The sequence below is a fragment of the Arachis duranensis genome, chromosome 10 (assembly GCF_000817695.3).
Source record: "Arachis duranensis cultivar V14167 chromosome 10, aradu.V14167.gnm2.J7QH, whole genome shotgun sequence".
Taxonomy (NCBI): Eukaryota; Viridiplantae; Streptophyta; class Magnoliopsida; order Fabales; family Fabaceae; genus Arachis; species Arachis duranensis.
In genome coordinates, this window is record NC_029781.3 from 105,845,124 (window position 1) to 105,863,389 (window position 18,266).

General features: G+C 35.1%; 4 protein-coding genes across 12 annotated transcripts in view; 2 read left to right on the forward strand and 2 right to left on the reverse strand.

Moving 5' to 3' along the window:
• LOC110272418 (putative disease resistance protein RGA1) overlaps positions 1-5,092 on the reverse strand; it is a 38,916-nt gene extending 33,824 nt beyond the window's left edge. For all 9 annotated transcript variants that reach the window (XM_052255360.1, XM_052255359.1, XM_052255361.1 and 6 more), the window contains exon 1: positions 4,143-5,092. In XM_052255360.1, the coding sequence (XP_052111320.1) occupies positions 4,143-5,013 (871 nt within the window). In that variant the 5' untranslated portion in view covers positions 5,014-5,092. The remainder of the gene's footprint in view (positions 1-4,142) is intronic.
• A 1,423-nt stretch (positions 5,093-6,515) lies between these two features.
• Positions 6,516-9,117, forward strand: LOC127739563 (uncharacterized). The gene is made up of 4 exons (XM_016091216.3): positions 6,516-6,697; positions 7,207-7,629; positions 8,128-8,379; positions 8,679-9,117. Exons 1-3 carry the CDS (start codon positions 6,626-6,628, stop codon positions 8,332-8,334), a joined length of 702 nt encoding a protein of 233 aa, XP_015946702.1. The 5' UTR covers positions 6,516-6,625; the 3' UTR covers positions 8,335-8,379; positions 8,679-9,117.
• Positions 9,118-9,815: 698 nt separating this feature from the next.
• LOC107471719 (serine/threonine-protein kinase SRK2E) lies at positions 9,816-12,907 on the reverse strand. The gene is made up of 9 exons (XM_016091205.2): positions 12,444-12,907; positions 12,014-12,088; positions 11,824-11,925; positions 11,679-11,732; positions 11,493-11,585; positions 11,254-11,346; positions 10,728-10,832; positions 10,550-10,648; positions 9,816-10,351 (listed from the first exon to the last, which is right to left on the reverse strand). The coding sequence occupies exons 1-9, from the start codon at positions 12,627-12,629 to the stop codon at positions 10,061-10,063; spliced, it is 1,098 nt and encodes a 365-aa protein (XP_015946691.1). The 5' UTR covers positions 12,630-12,907; the 3' UTR covers positions 9,816-10,060.
• A 2,707-nt stretch (positions 12,908-15,614) lies between these two features.
• On the forward strand, positions 15,615-18,072 carry LOC107471708 (pentatricopeptide repeat-containing protein At2g15820, chloroplastic). The gene is given in 3 exon segments (XM_021133571.2): positions 15,615-15,989; positions 16,083-17,640; positions 17,643-18,072. Coding segments are annotated over 3 exon segments (2,043 nt in total). The 5' UTR covers positions 15,615-15,707; the 3' UTR covers positions 17,846-18,072.
• Positions 18,073-18,266: the final 194 nt, after the last annotated feature.

Sequence of the window (18,266 nt, forward strand, 5' to 3'; positions counted from 1 at the left end):
ATCACATGAAGCCAGATAATGCTCTTGCTTGAACGGCAAATTTCTGGGGAAAACATATGGAAAATGTAAATTATACCAAATTGATACATCCAGCTAAATGATGGATATAAACCAAAAAATGGGAAAGCACATACAATTATAAACAAGGAAAATGAAGAGGCAATATGAGAATCCAAACCCAATAATCTTCTAAGAACTGGCGCTCTATTGGATAGTGAGTTATATGTCATTGCCCAAGAACTGCAAGCAATAATCGAAACATTCTCAAATCTCAACTATGAAACAAAATTTAAAATATAACAGTTGATAGGTTTCTGATAGCAAAAGAAATTGACCTTTTTCTTTCTCGGCAAATATTGCACAGACTGGAAGGGAGCTCCAACTAAATTAAGAGAGGTGATGACATAAGAGGTTTTCCACACCAGAAGAAGCAGATCAAGTAGTTCAATACCTGCAACATTTCTCTTAATCCATCTCTGATACTTCTTCATGAAATAATCTACAATGCAAACCAGAATAAAAACCGATAATCAAGAAGTAGGACAACTATTCGTAAGAATCCACAAATAAATTTAAATTTACATGCCACTAAAATGTTAGGAAAAAAAATTCAATGTTAATTGTCTTGCTTTATGCATTGTGCAAACTAAATATGTGGTGTTCCCTTGATGTAAATATTCATCATAAGAACAGCTTCCTTTTTTCTAAGTTGGAATCCTCTTCTTTTTACATAGCTACTTTTAGATGCCACAACTGAAATCCGAAGGATAAGCCATGCCTATGCATTTACATACACGATTTGTTGTAAACAAAACACTCCATCTCATGTGCTAACCGGGTTATTCCACAAACTGTGGATAAGAGTATAAAAAATAAAAAATAAAGGGGGAATTTAAGCGACTGTTTCAAACTAAGCAACAGAACAAGCAAATTGAATTTCTTATCAAACAATTAGATTGTTGCTTTATTGCTAAATTGAGTTCATAACTCATTATTCTTCTTCTGTATTTTCTGTTTTCTCCACTTATTTCTAAGACAAGTTTGCTAGTACGTGCTAGTATGTTCACAAAGAGAATTTATTTATATCAAGTTCCAGTAAGTCAGAGATACTGCTGTATACATCACTTACGTTCAGAAATGGAAATGTGCGATAATCAACTCTAAATAGTTCGAATCACATAAATGGTTCTTACCTAACTAAGTTTGAAGCTAGTGGTAATTGGCTTGTAGCTGAATGTAACTTCCTTTGCATGCTACCTAACCAAGAAAATAAACTGCATTTAAATAGTGATTTCACATCAAGTTAAAAAGGAAGAATAAAAAAAAGACGCATTAATTGAAAAAATGAAATGAACAATACTTTAATCTCTGTTGCACCCAAAGGAGGAACTGGGTCAGAATTTGACCATCTTGAAGATTCAACATTTTGCAAAATGGAATGATGAGACCAAATATTTGTATCTTCCCATTGAAGCAGCAGACATGGGCCTATTGAAATTTGAAAGTATGCCAAGATGAAAATGATTTGCAAGAATCCCCTGCATCAAATAAAATTAGAAATTTAATGTGGGTTTCAGATATATTGCATTTGTAATGAAAATGGAAAAAAGCAAACAATGTTATTACCTTTTGAGGGGATCAAACACAGTGTATGTATATCTTTGGGATGTGAGCTATCTTGGCCCGATCTTCTCCACTATCAGGGTCGTATTTGCACTCTAGGATTGGACAACCAAAGATCGATAGTGTGTGTATGTTGGGAAGGCAACGGTCAGCTTCATCCAATGACTCTAATTTAGGGCAAAAGGAAATCTGTAAACGCCTTAGTGATTGGAGGTTGCCAATCTGCTCTGGTAAAGCCTTCATGTTCTCACAATCGAAGAAGATGATTGTCTGCAGAGAAGAGAGCGCATGAGGAGGACCACGACCTTGTGTGTGTTTCCAGAGGTCAAGCTTGTCGTCATCGAAACTTATCTCCAACTCTTGAAGTTGAGAAGGAAGATATTGCAAGTGTCGTGACAGAATCTGAATGGTTAACGATCCAAGAAGGTGGAGACTCTGGAGCGATGTGAGGTTTTTCATCCAGTCCTCTGCCATTGCTTCTATCTCTGTAACTCCCCAAAGCTTCAAGCGCTTGAGATGAGAGAGAGGAGAGATGGATGAAGAGTCATGCTTAACCATACATCTTTCCAACATCGGCTTCACGCTACTACCCCATCCTAACTCCAACTCAACGAGGTGTGGGAAAGAAGGCGTGCAGGTCAACTTTGGACAATCATCAATTACGAGAAAAGAGAGACGGGGAAAAGGAGGTAGAGAAAGATGGTTTTGAGTCTCATTTGCATTCTTCTCCCATCCCCTCAGATTCTCACAGTCATCGATTACGAGTTTCTCCAAAGATGGGAAGAACACATCACCAATATTTTCATAATAATCCATCCACTCCAGCGATCCCATAAAATTAATCTTGAGCTCACGAAGACAAGGCAGTCTCTCCAAAGGTGGGAGATGTTTGCAATTGGGAAGATCGTGGAGAGATATGCGAACAACATGAATTAGCGAGATGAGCCAATCTGAAAACCTCACTCCTGGAAAGCCTTCCACTTCTAGTGATCTCAGATTTTGATGGGGACAAAGATTATCCAATAACACCAAGCTCTCACTCTTTCTTATTTCATATTCACTGGAATCATCAGAGCTTGGCCCCCATAACAGAGAAAGGTCTTGGATGTGTTTCTTTGATCTCATATTTGTCTCATGAGATTCGGATGCCGCATCCTTTACCAAATCCAAATTACCAATGGTCAATTTGCCTCTGAGGTCAAGCTCTTTCAGTTCATTCAATTTGGCACTTGTATCTTTTTTGTTATTCCCTACTACAAAGCTTGATAAGGATTGCAATGAAATCAATTTCCCCAATCCTACTGGCATGCCGTCTTCAAAGGCTTTACAATATTCAATGTCGAGCTTCTTCAAATTGATCAATTTTGTAATAAATTTTGTTGGAAAAACAAGTTGCCTACAATCATTTAAATTCAGTGACTGTAAACAAATAAGATTGCCAACTGACTCTGGCAAACTAACTAAAGATCCACAACCTTTTACATTTAATGTTTGCAAACAAACAAGATTGCCAATCGATTCAGGTAAACTAAGTAAAGATTTGCAACCTTTTAGTTTTAATGTTTGCAAACAAACAAGATTGCCAATCGATTCAGGCAAACTTCTTAGATTTTGAGAGTATGAAAGATCAAGATATCTTAAATGTTTGACTTTATCAATGGACTTTGGTAGCTCAGTCATAGAATGAAATAACAATATCAAAGCACGAAGGCACTTCAGTTTTTTCATAAAAGAGAGTTCGGCCACGAAATTGGTATCACTGTTGCCAGTGAAGATTGTCCGTAATTTGCAAACATCAAACACATTCAATGAACAATCGGTGCTAGTTTTAAATGACACATGCATGGGTCTTTCAACAATTCCTTTTCCCTCCGTATCTAAGTAACAATCATTTCCAGCTACCAACGTTGCAAGATCATGCATCAAATCATGCATTTTGAAGGATTCAATATGACCGTATTCATCTGTTGATGCATCCTGAAAAAATGATCTCATTAATAAAATCTTGACATATTGATTACCTACATCTTCTATAGATTGTGTTTCAATTGGACTTGCAAGATAACCTTGAGCCATCCAGAATTGAATCAATTCATCCTTTTGGATTACCGAATCCTTTTGATATAGACAACAATAAGCAAAACATTGTCTTAGTTCAGGACGCAAGTTTAAGTAACTCAAATTTAGCACCGGCATGATACTCTTCTCTTCTTCGCATAACCTCCAAATAGCACCATGCAAAAGACTTGACCATTGATCAATTTCTTCAACCCTTGTCCGTAAGAACCCTCCTATTGTTTTGATCGCCAATGGCACTCCTTTACACTTCTTTGCAATTTCCTCTCCGATTGATTGCAATTCAGAGCTCATTCTGCTGCTATCTTCACCAAATGTCAGGTTCTTTAGCAATGTCCATGATTGCTCATCTGTCAAACCACTCAAAACATACGGCTCGTCAATACCCATTGCTTGAGAAACCAATGTACTACGAGTCGTTACTAATAGCTTACTGCCTTGACCTCCGCACATCAAATGAGTTCTTAAATCACTCCACTTTGAATGATCTTCATTCCACACGTCATCAAGCACAAGCATATAATTTTGCCCATTCAATTCTTCTCGCAACTTCTGTTGTAGGGCCTCTATTGAGTCACCACCAGCGTCCTTCCCCAAGGACTCCAGCATCTTCTTCAAAACAGTTTTCACCTTGAAATCTTCTGAAACACACACCCACATGTATTTCTGAAAGAGTTTCTGGTCTTTAGCAGCATTGTACACGAGCTGAGCAAGGGCTGTCTTGCCTAAACCCCCCATACCAACAACAACAATTAAAGAAACATTTTGGTTTGGATGGGTTTGCTTCAGCAAGTTAACAATGTCACTCTTATTCTCTTCCCTTCCAACTATCTCTGATTGCAAAACGGAAGAACTTGTTTCCCTCCACGCACACTCATCTTGCTTAAGAATTACCGAACTCTGATTCAGGTTCAACTTAGACATCTCTTCAGCAACATTATTAAACTCCTTTCGAATATTCTCAATCTTACGAGCTAACTTAGCACGGAAAAGAATTGGATTCACAGATTTGGAAAAGAAGCCACGCACCTGACTCATTCTTTTGCGGCGCAAGTCTTTGATGAAGATGTCATCAAGCAAGTCATCAGCATCATAGAGCACTTGTTTGAACCTTTTGATCCAGTGGGCAACAGTAGCATCCTGGCCTTGTTTGAGCTCAGCATCAGAAAGCACGAGTCTGATGGATTCCAAAGTGTCCTTCAGCTTCTCAAGGTCATCCATGACTCCATAGATCCTCCCGATTTCACGAAAGGCAAGTGAAGCAATCTTGTTGATGAGTGAAGTGGCAACACCATGGGGGATTTGTTCAGCCATCTCTCTCAAGTGCCGAAGGAAAAAGATGAAAGTAAAACAGAGTGTTTGAAGGAAGGGGTTGCAAGCAATGAGTGGAGAGTCAGAGTACGCGGTGTTTATAAAATCAATCCCGCTATACTTTTTCTTAAAATATAACTGAAAAAGTACAAGCAAATGCTTGGCAGCTTTCTCTGGGATTACTTTGGAATTATTGCGCTCCATCATGAGAAAACAAACGGTTTGGATTAATTGGACGTCAAATCTAACAAGATTATCAATTTAAATCCTTTAAAGTGAAAAGTTAGTAAAAAATAATAAAAGGAAGAATTTACTATTAATTTTATAATTTTTATTAAATATATATTTTATTATGTTAATTTAATCTCAATTTATCACTTTATCAACTTTTTTATTTTAAAAAATTTAAATTGCATTAACTGATATTTTATTAGCTAAATAAGTAACCCTACAATAATCAATATTAAATGAGAATATGTAGGTATAAGAATTTCTAATAACGAATTGCAAGACTACCAATAACAAACAAATAGGTCAACTATTAGTCTATTATATAAGAATCCATTAATAAAACTTACGCTTGATGACTATGAACATTTTATAAGAGGGATGTTCTTGTAAAGACGCAGAAAATGTCTTTTTTTTTAAATATTTTTTAATAATTAAAATTTAACATATATAATTATTTAAATTATGTTATTTTTGTTAAAATTATGTCAGACAAATTAATTTGATTAAAAAATAGTGAATCAAATTTTGAATTCGTTTAAATTAATATTATTTTTATTAAAAATAATTACAATATCTTTATTATATAAAATGACTAAAATACTCTTATTATATATATTAATTTTAAAAATCTATGTTAAATTTTAATTTTTAAAAATATCTTTAAAAAAAAAGATATTTTTGACATCTTTATCTAAGTGGCTCCCTTCATAGAAAATAATTTAGCAAGTGATAATTTAGAAATTAATATAAAATTTATCTTAGTAGTTAAGTTACTTATAATTGTGTTAATATATAATTTTTTTTTCTATGAAGATTACATCATGTCATAATTATGATAATAGTTTAACACATTTAATTTTAAAATAGTTGAATATTAAATATTTAGAACAGGTTTTGATATTTAACTCATAAAATTAAAGACAATCAAATCTAACATCTAATATCACTTCAACCAACAATAGCAAATAACTAAATATGAATGCATTTATAATCATCACTTGTAACAAAGGAATTCATATTTTTTTTAAATTAAATTTCCAACAATACAAACGAGTTATATATAAATATTTAATGGTATAGAGTTAAATTATTTAAAATAATTAATATAATTGTGTATTATTAAATAAAGTTGATACTAAAAGTATTTTATAGGAATTTTTCTAATAAAAAAGCAAATTCATATGTATTTTGATAATTTTTTATGAATTATTTTTTTTTCATATCTATTTAAATAAAATACCCTGTATACGCTATACATGTGCTATCTGCAAAAACGTGTGAGAAAGCACCTCATTTTGTTGAACTGAGTGTGTAGTGTTCAGCCCAAAGAGTAGAATTGAATTGATTCGGTTTTCAAGTTTTCATCTTTGGAATTCACACAAACATGGCTGCTCTTCTCCCCTCTCCCTCTCACCTTCTGTCTCCTAACTCTTCCTCTCGTTTCCTGGGATTCAAGGTGCGCCTTTCTTCACCCTTTTGCATTTCTCTTTATGCTTTAAGCTTCCTATTCTGTTATTATTTATATTATTAAATTAAACTACAAAACCCATTGTTTCAGTTGCTGGTAGAGCTTCTTTTCTTACTACAGTGTTCATATTATCTTGTAATCTGAATGAAAGGTGTTCCGTATGCATATTTGAAAAAAGAAAAAAGAGGCTTAATTTTTACACTCTTGAATTCGGTCATTCTGTTATAACAGTTTACAGTAATCAAATGATAAGTGTAAATAATTATTTACATATATTATTTCTTTGTTTGTTTGTGATTGTGTATTATGGAATTAGTCAAATCTGAAAAGTGCTAGTTATTATTTGGTTTGAACATTATGAATATTTGACAAAATTTACACTCCGTTTAGAAATGATTTCTTTTTGCAGTTTAGGGTACAATTAGCTAAGGCATTCATAGATTATAGTCTGCTGAATTGGCTTCATCTGCTGAAAACTCTCCTTTGTACCGTGGCAGGTTTCATCATGCTCTGTTCAGAAGAATTTAAGTGTTAAGACATTTTCTGCTTCTTTGAAGACACGCCCAAAGATCTTGTGTGTTATGAATAATATGTCTGCACAGCAATCAGATGACCATGGGAAGATAAAATTGAACCAATTAAGAGACAAGGCACAAAGGCTTTGGGACAGTTCACCCGAGCCGGTGAAGAAATTCCCGTGGAATAGAGCCTTGGACAACTTCATTCAACTCATTCTTGATCTCGTTTTGGCTGTAGTAAAATACCTAGCTGTACCTGTGTTCATAGTTACCTCCATTAGTGAGTTATCTTACTGTGGACATGAAAGGAAGCTGGCTCTTGTTCCTATTCCATTTCTCTTTGGTGTTGCTGTTGCTGGGGTCCTTAAGAAGACTGCTTTAGAATTATCTCCACGACTAAAGGTAAAAATCATTGATTATGTACCATTCTGTAATCTAGATATTAGATAGAATAGTTGAATGGAGCATTAAACTGTTTTATTTTTGGTAGATACTAGATAGTTTCCGAATTCTGAAAAAACAGGTGTGATACTTGAGTTCCATAGAGCATTCTTCCATTACTTTTTTTTCCTTCCAAAAGGATTTGAGTAGCCACATTGCCTCTGTGGTTTGAATTGCTAACAAGGAAGCATGCTTCTTATGAAGTTTTTCACATTGCAGATATGTGATAATGAATTAACAACACAATGATTTCAATAGATTTTCCCTTTGTGCCCGTTTACTGTGGATTCCAAATTCCAATACTAGCATCTAGCTTGTCTTAATGATATATGTGAATACCCCTAGATGCTAGCCTTGTATTACTGGGCAGGTCTGTTAGGGGCTTAAATTGGTATTATGTCACAAGATCATGTTTAAGTCCTGGTTGACTTTCCTGATTTAAACTAGTTTGGTTTTCAGGATGCAGAAGTTCCATGGCATTTACTTGCAATTGCAATTTTCTTCACATTAATCAAATTGCCCGGTCCATATTACCCTTATTGGGGACGCATAATCATTCCTCATTTTGTAAATGGTGTTCTCTTAAGGACGCTGTGGTTCGCAATTATGTGGTACAGAAGGCCTCAAAAAGCATTGAAGATATCAGATTCTACATATGATAGTTAGTACACACCCTGAGCTATGACACCAACCTGAAGAACAATTTATGCAGTAAGTACCATCAATTTTTTCTATATTTCATATCTCCGAATCCACTGCATGTATGAAAAATTGTGATTTGGGTCTTTACAAGGCTATGATAATTGCTTTTCTCTCTGATGTGTAAATAACTAAATACTATGTTTTGTCTTTTGTGGATATTGATCTTGTCATATATATGGGAATATATGGTAAATTGATACTATCATTATATGATATATATACATGTCAAGATCTTGTGATTGACTTCAGATGCTTATTAGAAATGTTATTGATAAATTAATTATTAACTTGTATTTTCGATACTGCAGACACTTGGCATTACCCATGAAAATTCAATTGGAGCACTAGGCAGTCCTTCAGAATCTTGTTGAAATTACAACTGTCTTTGTTGAGAAAGATGTAGAAAGCTATGCTTGATTACTATGTTTCAGGGGAATGACAAATTTGATTCTATTGGAACTGGATGAGCCAGATAAATAGGTTTATAGGCATTACAATTTACCAGCATGTAGCAAGCTGTACTTGAGAAGTAGATGTGACTGGCAACTCAACTTTTGTGTAAGGAGAAGTTTCTGGGATGACATTTCTTTCTGTTTTTATTTTCTGGTCAATGTGGCATGTTCATATGGAGCTTGTATCCAATTTTCAGCTCAGTAAACTCGGGAATTCTATTTGAGTTGCCCTTCTAGTGAGATCATTAAGCAGTGAAACTCTATTTCTAATCTACTGGTGTCATCATTTGTTGGAGTTTTTCATTTTAAACTCTTCAATAATGTCTTTCGTTTAAAGTAATCTTATTCAAGGCACCATCCAATGCCGATTTGAGTCTTAGTTAATTTGGTTCCCACATTGATTTGAAATTTTGAATAATTAGAAATGTCTTATGGGTTTAAATATCCAATTCATGTACATACTATTTTATTTTGAATTTAATCTTTATATAACAAATTTTTTGAAGTTATCCCCTTTTTAATTTTATTCTTGTTATTCTTTATTGTGATAATGATAGTTATTATGATATACGAGATGGTATTACCCAAAATGACAAAAGCAAAAGCTGGTGAGGAAAAAAAAAAGATTATTCAAAAGGGTAATTTGGATAAGAATGCCAAATACAAATAGGACCATTTGGATAAGAATGCTTTCCATTCGAAGTTCTAAGTTCTAACTTCTAACACAGAAGGACATACCCAACGGTAATTTGCTTTTATATTTTGATGAGTAAAAAAAGCGCTAAGTTTTCATCCATTATGCACTTCACTACTTAATTTTCAAGCATTAGAAAACCTAAACTGTTCATTTTTTTCACATGAGCAAAGCACTGATTAAGCATGGATTAAACAGCATCAAATTCATAGCAGGGGGATCACAACTCGTGATAGATGCCAGAAAATAATCAATAAGTGATCAAGTGATCATATGAAAAGAAAAAAGCATTACTTCCATGAAGGTTGAAGATGTGCAAGATAACACAATAAATATATAGAGCACCATATGTAATCAACAAAGATCACAAAATACAAGCAAAGCAGGATGGATCTCATAAAACATTATAGTACAGTACTCTTGCTTCTTGAATTAAAAACTTTTTCTTCAACTACATATTCTACACCCTGTACAAGTTAAACCCCAAGATATTTAAACATTAAAATTGGTCCAATAAGCCAATTTTCCTTTTTCTTCAACATGCTTACATTGCATAAACTATTTCTCCACTGCTATCGATATCAAGGTCGGGATCATCGAGCTCTAAGTCTTCGTCCATGTCGTCAATATCCAAGCTGCCGTTTAGATAACGGTTCAGAGACTGAGTTCCGGCTGCGGGAATTGTAGCCTCGGCAATTAACTGCATGATTTCTTCAATGCTCTGCATTGGTTGCTCAGGCTCCTCAAACTGGGTGTTTGTATAGTCAACCATGAGATCAGCTGGGAGGTTCTTCAAGAACCACAGATGGTTTCTAATCTCAGGAATGTTTATTCTCTGCTTTTAAAAGAACATTAGTTTCCAACTGCAATGTTAATGCCACATGTGCACAGCAACAAGAGAAGAAAACAAAGAAAATGCAGCAAAATTGTAGATTAGAACATTTAAAATCCATTTCATTTTAACGGTCTAAGGAAAATGTATATTAGTAAAGAACATAAGTTTCATAGGGAAAATGTCATGATAGAAACTGACCTGTGCAGGGTCGGCGACAAAGATCCTTGAAATCAGATGACGGCATTCAGGTGATATGCTAATGCTGTCAGGAATTGAGTACTGGACTTTCAGAATTCTCTGCAAGCAAAAATCAACAGTTTTAGAAAAGGAATTCAATAATATTACCGCATTAACCAGAAAGGATGCAAAAGGCTACATGAATTGTCTTCTGGAAATTTTTTGGTTCGTCTGGATCCTCAAAAGGGTATGAGCCCACCAACATGACATATAAGGTCACACCACAAGACCACACATCCGCAATCTGAGCCATAATCGAGTAGCAGCATCAGCGTAAAGCATTAGTAAAGAAGAAAAACAAAGCTAGCCAGCCTAAAAATGCAGTTATTGTGCATTAACATCTAATATTTGAAGTATGACAAGCATAGAACCACTTGTACTATGCTGAAGGTTATATAGTAGATCTTAATGCAGTCGTGATCCAATTATATTAAACAAATCAAGTGGATGACAGCATGATGCTAAACAAGTGAACAACACATAAAATGCTTTCCTTGAAAAGAAGTTGGCAGATTGTACCAATTAGCAGATGGATGTGTTCAGAAGGTGTAATAAGATGGAAATAAAAAATCTGCAGACACAGAAGCTAATCGAAGTACATCTCAATTGGAAATTATTAGAATTTCACAGTGATATATTTATTTGGCCTCACAACAGCAAAATACCTTGCCATCATATTCCTTCCTGAGTAGAACTTCCGGAGCGATGTACGCAGGGGTACCAACTGTAGATTTTGGTTGTGAATGTAGCACTGAGGACTGCAAAAGAAAAACAGCAAAGATTTGTGTTATAGATATCACAAATTTTATCAGAGAAAGAAATTTGCTTGATCTTGGAGGAAACTAAAATTTCCATTAACCGAAGATGTTCAACAGATAAAAGCAGCAAGAAAAAAGAGGCCGACCTTAGAATACCCAAAATCACATATCTTTAATCGAGGAGCTGGACTGCCATCTAGTAATGTGTTCTCTAACTTCAAGTCACGATGACATACTTGCTGCATTAAAGAAGATAAACAGAGAAATTCAGGTTAGACTTCTCGCCTATATATTCCGTGAGACAAATGCACGAAAGTACCGAACTTGCATACCATTGCATGACAGTAGCTAACCCCTGAGATAAGTTGTTGGAAGAAGAAGCGCGCCTGAAACGAAAAATTATTAATAATAGGCATTATATAACATATAATGGCAACAGCAGTATGATGCAACTAAACAAATGCAGTAGATAAGAACCTCATCCTCATTAAACCGTCCTGCATTGCATATTCGCTCAAATAGCTCTCCACCAGCAGCATATTCCATCACAATAGCCAAATGTGTAGGGGTTAATATGACCTATACTCGCCCAGTAAGAAAACTTATCAAATTACAGCTTAAGTAGGACTAAATAGAACAATTCATTGGGAGTATACAGATAGCAGACCTCTTTGAATCTAACAATATTTGGATGCCTCAGTGATCTGTGATTTATAATCTCCCTTCTCACATTTTCATCTATCTGTTAAGAGAAATTGAAGTTAATAACTTAACATCAATTCACTCAACAGTCAACAGCACAACAAGATCAGTTAATTATGTCCAATATCAATTGCAATTACCAGCAAATCTGTCAAAATCGTACTGATTGCAGAGTAATCTCAGCTTAAAACTATTATACAAATCAACAAAAGCTTTCAAGTAACAAAAATAAGCAAAAAAGGGATGATCTTTGACATTAAAATTGAAAGTCAATAACTCAACTGCCAAATCATGAGTTCATGACCCTCACTAATACACACAAACCAAACACAAAGCAATAACAATTAATAGACAAGAACAAAAAGAGGAATCAGAAAGAAATTCGAAGCTCAAACCTTATCACCTCTCTCAATATATTTGACAGCAACAAGCTCATTAGTGTGCTTATCTCTCATAAGCCTTGCCACCCCAAAATTGCCAGAGCCAATATCACGAACAAGTTCATACCTTTCACTCTCGTGCATGATCGCCATATCCATTCCAACACCAACATTCACTGCACCACCTCCAGGTCGATCCATTCCCAATTTTTGGTTAAAATACAAAAACTATAAAAACCCAATTTTCACATTGAGATACCAATCATGTCAAGGATGAAAGGCAAAAATAAAAGATTAGATCAACCAAATAGAAGATTGAAGCTTTATAGTGGTCAAGCTTGTGAGATTCCAAACCAAAAATGGGAACTTGGTTTGGAGTGGAAGCAGTGGTTGAAGCTGGGAAGCTGAACTTTGAAGTTGAAGTTGGAAAATAAAATTAAATAAAAAAAAAAGAAAACACGGTGATAAGCTCGTGAATGTGAACTTGTGAAAGTGTGAACCCCCCTCTTATATTATTAATTTAAATAAATTATTTATTAAGTGTTTCTCTTTGGTGTGTCAGAGTAGATGGTGCTGCTTTGTCTTTCTTTCTTTGTTGGTCTTTGATTTTATCCACACCTTTCACTTATATTTTATTATTACATGCATGCGTCATAAATCAATGTAATTTCTAATTTCTTTATATTTTTATTCTTTTTTAATCCTCTTGTGGGGGCAATAACAATGAAGAATGAAGAAAGAGAGAAAATTAGATTTGTCATTTGTGTCTGAAACAAGCATCACGGAAATAATCTTCATCGTCTTTTCCGGGAAATAAAATGCCCAATTCCCAATGACAAATTATTGAGTAAAAACTCCAACTCTATTTATTTGGTCTAAAAAATTTGTTGAGATTGGTAAGGATCTAGATGAATAGTAATGAAGAGTTTCTAAAATACTTTGGAAATTGGGAGTTTAATAGAAAAGAGATACTGATATTAAAGTTAAAGAGAAATTCATTTCAGACGCTCAAGTAGGAGTAGATATATGCCACTTTTTAATTGATATTTTTTATTTTTACATTATTCACATAATAAACGTTTTAAAAAATTCAATTATAAAAAAATTATTAAAAGATCATTAAAATTTATTATTTGATCATTATTTATTTATTAACTCAATTTTATTAATCTAATTTCTTTAATTGACAAATAATTTTGCCCTATTTTAAGAGCAATTGTTTTTTTTGTCATATTTTATTAAATATTTTCTTTTATTAATTCCTTAAAGTACCCTTAATCAAATCCAAATTTTATTTTCATCATTTAGTCCACACCAGTATAAGAGAAGCTAGAGAAGAGACAACTAAACATTTTTTTTTAAGTAAAAAATACTCAACACATCAAGGGTGAAATACAAATCTAGTAACAAAAGAAGACAACTCAAAATACACATCAATATCAGATAAAAGATTCACCACCAAATCACTCGTTAGCATAAACGACCTATTTATAATTTCCACCACACCTGAGACTTGATTATTGAAGACTTTACCATTTCTTTCTAGTCAAATTAGCCAAAAGACAATAAAGAATCCCACGAACCATCTCTTCCTCTCATTCTTTCTATGTAAAGCATTCGTCTAGCTCTCAAAGTGTTGCTTTAGTGTACCTGACATAGTCCATATCCTTCCAAGAGCGAAAAGTCAAGCACACTACACTTACCACGTGAGCTCACAGCCAATAAATAGAAGAAAAACAGACTCAACAGACTTACAGCATAAAACACACATATTATCATGCTGATCAATGACACCTAATCTGCTTAGTCATTCCTTAGTATTCACCATCTCAACCAATACAAACCAAGAAAATAACTCGACCCTTGGCGGGACGAAATCCCTCCAAATAGCACTAGTGAAACTATAGCTTGTTATTTCCTTCGACAGAACTGCTTCCTGCAACATCTGCACAAAGGAGTTAGTAGAAAAAATACCAGTTTTATCAAATTTTCAGACCACCATGTCCTCTCTCTCAGTTGTTAGCCTTACAGACTACAAGACTTTATGGAGTTGGTGTAAAAGATCCAACTCCCATTGGAATAACCTTCTCCTTCACTGGAAGCTCCATATCCAATCTAACCCATCCCAAAACACATAGTCCCCTATAACAGATTCTTTAAGGTTTGAAATCGAGAAAAGTCTTAGAAACTTCTCTTTCAACATACCACTAGGTAACCAGTCATCCTCCCAAACCGGATTGTTCTGCCATTTTCTACATCCATAGACAAGTCTCTGGTCATTTTTTTTCTGATTCGTGGATCCCTGATTTAGAGCTGACAAATATCCTTCTAAGGACCCCTTCTTGTAAGGACGCCACACAGCATCTCAGAAAAATTCATGCTAATGACAAGAGCATACAACTCTCTTCCACAAAAGCTAATTTTCTTTCGAAAACCTCCACCACCACTTAAATAGTAAAATTGTATTTCTAATCACTGCATCTCCCACTTCCAAACCACTCGCCTTTCTAAGAGCCATTATTACCTCCCATTTCACTAGTAGCATCCCAACCTTCCCATCCTCATCACTACCTCCCATTTTTTAATTTACTTTTCACACAATAATAGAACATTTACACTATAACTTTGAGAAAGTATCTTAAAAAATAATTTTATAATTAATTCCTAATTTATTTAATTCAATTAGTGTGCAAATAACTACCATTATAAATTTAGATCCTCCAAAATTAAATTTTATAAATTAATAAAATAAAAAATTAATTACAATTAAATATGTAATTCTCATCCTATATAAACTCTATTGTCTAAATCTAAAACTAATTAACTTGTACTTTATGAGTTTAGAAATCTTATCCGACAATTATAGTTTGTTAGAAGAAGTAAGAATTTTTAACCCTTTGTAAGAGATTTTCTGGGTATTAAAACCTCGAACTTTTTGGATGAACAAAACTTACTTTAGAGTTTAGATAATCCCGTTAAATGGTCAAAACCAAAAAAGATAACTCCAAAATTTTTTTTTTTTGAAGTGATTGGGGGGATTGCAGAGTAGAAAGAAGCAAAGAAGAAGAAGAAGATGGTGATGAGACTGAGATAGATAAGAGTGAAAAGTAAAGAGCTTCAAGTGTTTGTCTAACCCTAACAATAATCTTAAGTCCTCTTCCTCTTTCTCCATGCGCACTTCCATTACTTTCCCGCCGTCCCCGCCAATTTCCCCGCCTCTCCGCTTCCTCCGGCACTTCCGCCGCCTCCGTACAACAACAAGAAGAAGAGTATGAATCGATGCTGCCGGAAATCGAGGCGTTCGAATTCGAGAGAAGCGCGGGGGCGGCGGAAGATATGAGGAAGGTGTCAAGCGCGGCGGAGGTGGAGGTGAAGGAGCTGAATGAGCTGCCGGAGGAGTGGCGAAGGGCGAGGCTGGCGTGGCTGTGCAAGGACCTTCCGGCTCACAAGTCGACGGCTGTGAAGATACTGAATGGGCAGAGGAAATGGATGAGGCAGGAAGATGCCACGTATCTCGCCGTCCATTGCATGCGCATTCGCGAGAATGAAACTGCTTTTAGGGTCAGTTCACTTTTCCTCTTCACACTTAATTCCTTATTACTGCAACTCTTATTTACTTGTTGGGAAATTTAATTGCTTTAATTCAATCTCAAGGTATACAAGTGGATGATGCAACAGAGTTGGTACCGATTTGATTTTGCTCTTGCCACTAAGCTAGCTGATTATCTTGGTAGAGACCGAAAGTTTTCAAAGTGCCGCGAGGTATTTGATGATATTATCAATCAAGGTCGTGTTCCTAGTGAGTCAACTTTCCATATATTAGTTGTTGCTTATCTTAGTGCTCCTGTTCAAGGTTGTTTGGATGAAGCATGCAGCATTTACAATCGTATGATTCAGTTGGGTGGTTACCAGCCTCGTCTCAGCTTGCATAATTCCCTCTTCAAAGCTCTTGTCAGCAAACCCGGGATGCTTTCGAAACATTACCTTAGGCAAGCTGAGTTTGTATATCATCATTTGGTTACAAGCGGTTTTCAAGTGCATAAAGATATTTATGGTGGCTTAATTTGGCTGCATAGTTATCAGGATTCTGTAGATAAAGAACGGATAGACGAAATAAGGGAAGAGATGGTACGTGCCGGAATTGAGCAGGGAGGGGAGGTGCTAATATCCATCTTGAGGGTTTGTGCAAAGGTGGGGGACGCGGAGGAAGCTGAGAAGACTTGGTCCAAACTTCTTCAGCTTGAGATTGATCCCCCGCCTCATGCGTTTGTGTATAAAATGGAAGTCTACTCGAAGGTTGGTATGCCTAAGAAGTCTTTGGAGATATTTAAAGAGATGCAGGAGAAACTAGAGACAACAAGTGCTGCAGCATATAACAAAATAATAGAGATACTATGCAAAGCACAAGAATTGGAATCTGCGGAATCCATTATGACAGAATTTTTGAATAGTGGTTTGAAGCCACTGACACCATCTTATATTAGTTTACTAAACATGTACTACAATTTGGAATTACATGATAAACTCGAAGAGGCATTCTTCCAGTGCCAGGAGAAATGTCGTCATAGCTGTACTGTATACAGTATATATTTGGATTCATTGGTGAAGGTTGGTAATCTTGAAAAGGCTGAGAATATATTTAACCAAATGAATCGCGATGGATCTGTCGGTGTTAATGGCCGATCATGCAACATTATCTTGAGTGGATACCTGTCCTCTGGAAATCACTTGAAGGCTGCAAAGATCTATGACTTCATGTGCCTAAAAAAGTACGATATTGAAGCTCCCTTGATGGAAAAGCTTGACCATCTCTTGAGCTTGAATAGGAAAGTTGTTAAAAGACCAATGAGCCTGAAGCTAACCAAAGAGCAGAGGGAAATATTAATTGGGTTGCTTTTGGGTGGTTTGCAGATTGATTCTGATGACCAAAGGAAGAATCACATTATCCGTTTCGATTTTAAGGTTAATTCTAGCTACCATTATGTCCTGAAGAGTCATATACATCGCCAGTTCTATGAGTGGCTGCATCCTTCATTTAAGCCGAGTGGGGACATTGACAATGAGAAGATACCAAACAAGTTTTGTACCATTGCGAGCTCTCAATTTGGCTTCTATGCAGAACAGTTTTGGTCAAAGGGTCAGCCAACGATTCCAACACTTGTCCATAGGTGGTTGTCACCATGTGTTCTTGCATACTGGTACATGTATGGAGGCTGTCGTCCTTGGACTGTAAGGTAAAGAGGAAAGGGAGGGTATTTTGGATTGGTTTTCTGGGAAGCAATTCATCTTCCTTCTGGAAATTGGTTGAACCTTATGTTTTAGAAGATGTAAGGGTGTTTCCTGAAGCAGGTGACCACACATTGGAGGGGGGTTCAATGGAAAATGAGAACATTAATTTCAATAGTGATTCTGACTGATGAACATACACCACATTCATGAATCATGATCGGATTTGGAGCTGCTTTTATTCATCTCACTGACACTGAAGTGGCTGCTATGTTGCAAACTTCTGAAATACCCCTTTTGTATATTCTTAATCCCCAATTGCATAGAGAATGGACTTTCATTGTATTAGTTACAAAAATAAATTGAACTATTATTGTTATTCTACATATTAATCAATCAATAATATTATGTAGCACTTCTTGGGATATTCATGAATCTTATTAACTATTAAGACTAGATTTTTATTTCATTTATTTCAAGTAATAATAGTAATGTTCAATTATTTTTTTGATTAATTTTTTTATATTTTATATTTTCATAAATAAATAAAATGACGAAAATAAACAGGTTTTTATTTTTTATTTTCCAAAAAATCCTAAAATTAGGAAATAC

Bases quoted from the DNA above. Each gene is read 5' to 3' on its own strand.
- LOC127739563 (XM_016091216.3), top strand. From the start codon at position 6,626: ATGGCTGCTCTTCTCCCCTCTCCCTCTCACCTTCTGTCTCCTAACTCT. The intron at 6,698-7,206 runs GTGCGCCTTTCT...GTACCGTGGCAG, and splicing joins CTCGTTTCCTGGGATTCAAG to GTTTCATCATGCTCTGTTCA. The intron at 7,630-8,127 runs GTAAAAATCATT...TTTGGTTTTCAG, and splicing joins AATTATCTCCACGACTAAAG to GATGCAGAAGTTCCATGGCA.
- LOC107471719 (XM_016091205.2), bottom strand. From the start codon at position 12,629: ATGGATCGACCTGGAGGTGGTGCAGTGAATGTTGGTGTTGGAATGGAT. The intron at 12,089-12,443 runs GTTTGAGCTTCG...TTCTCTTAACAG, and splicing joins ATATTGAGAGAGGTGATAAG to ATAGATGAAAATGTGAGAAG. The intron at 11,347-11,492 runs GTCGGCCTCTTT...TTTCTTTTGCAG, and splicing joins GTGATTTTGGGTATTCTAAG to TCCTCAGTGCTACATTCACA.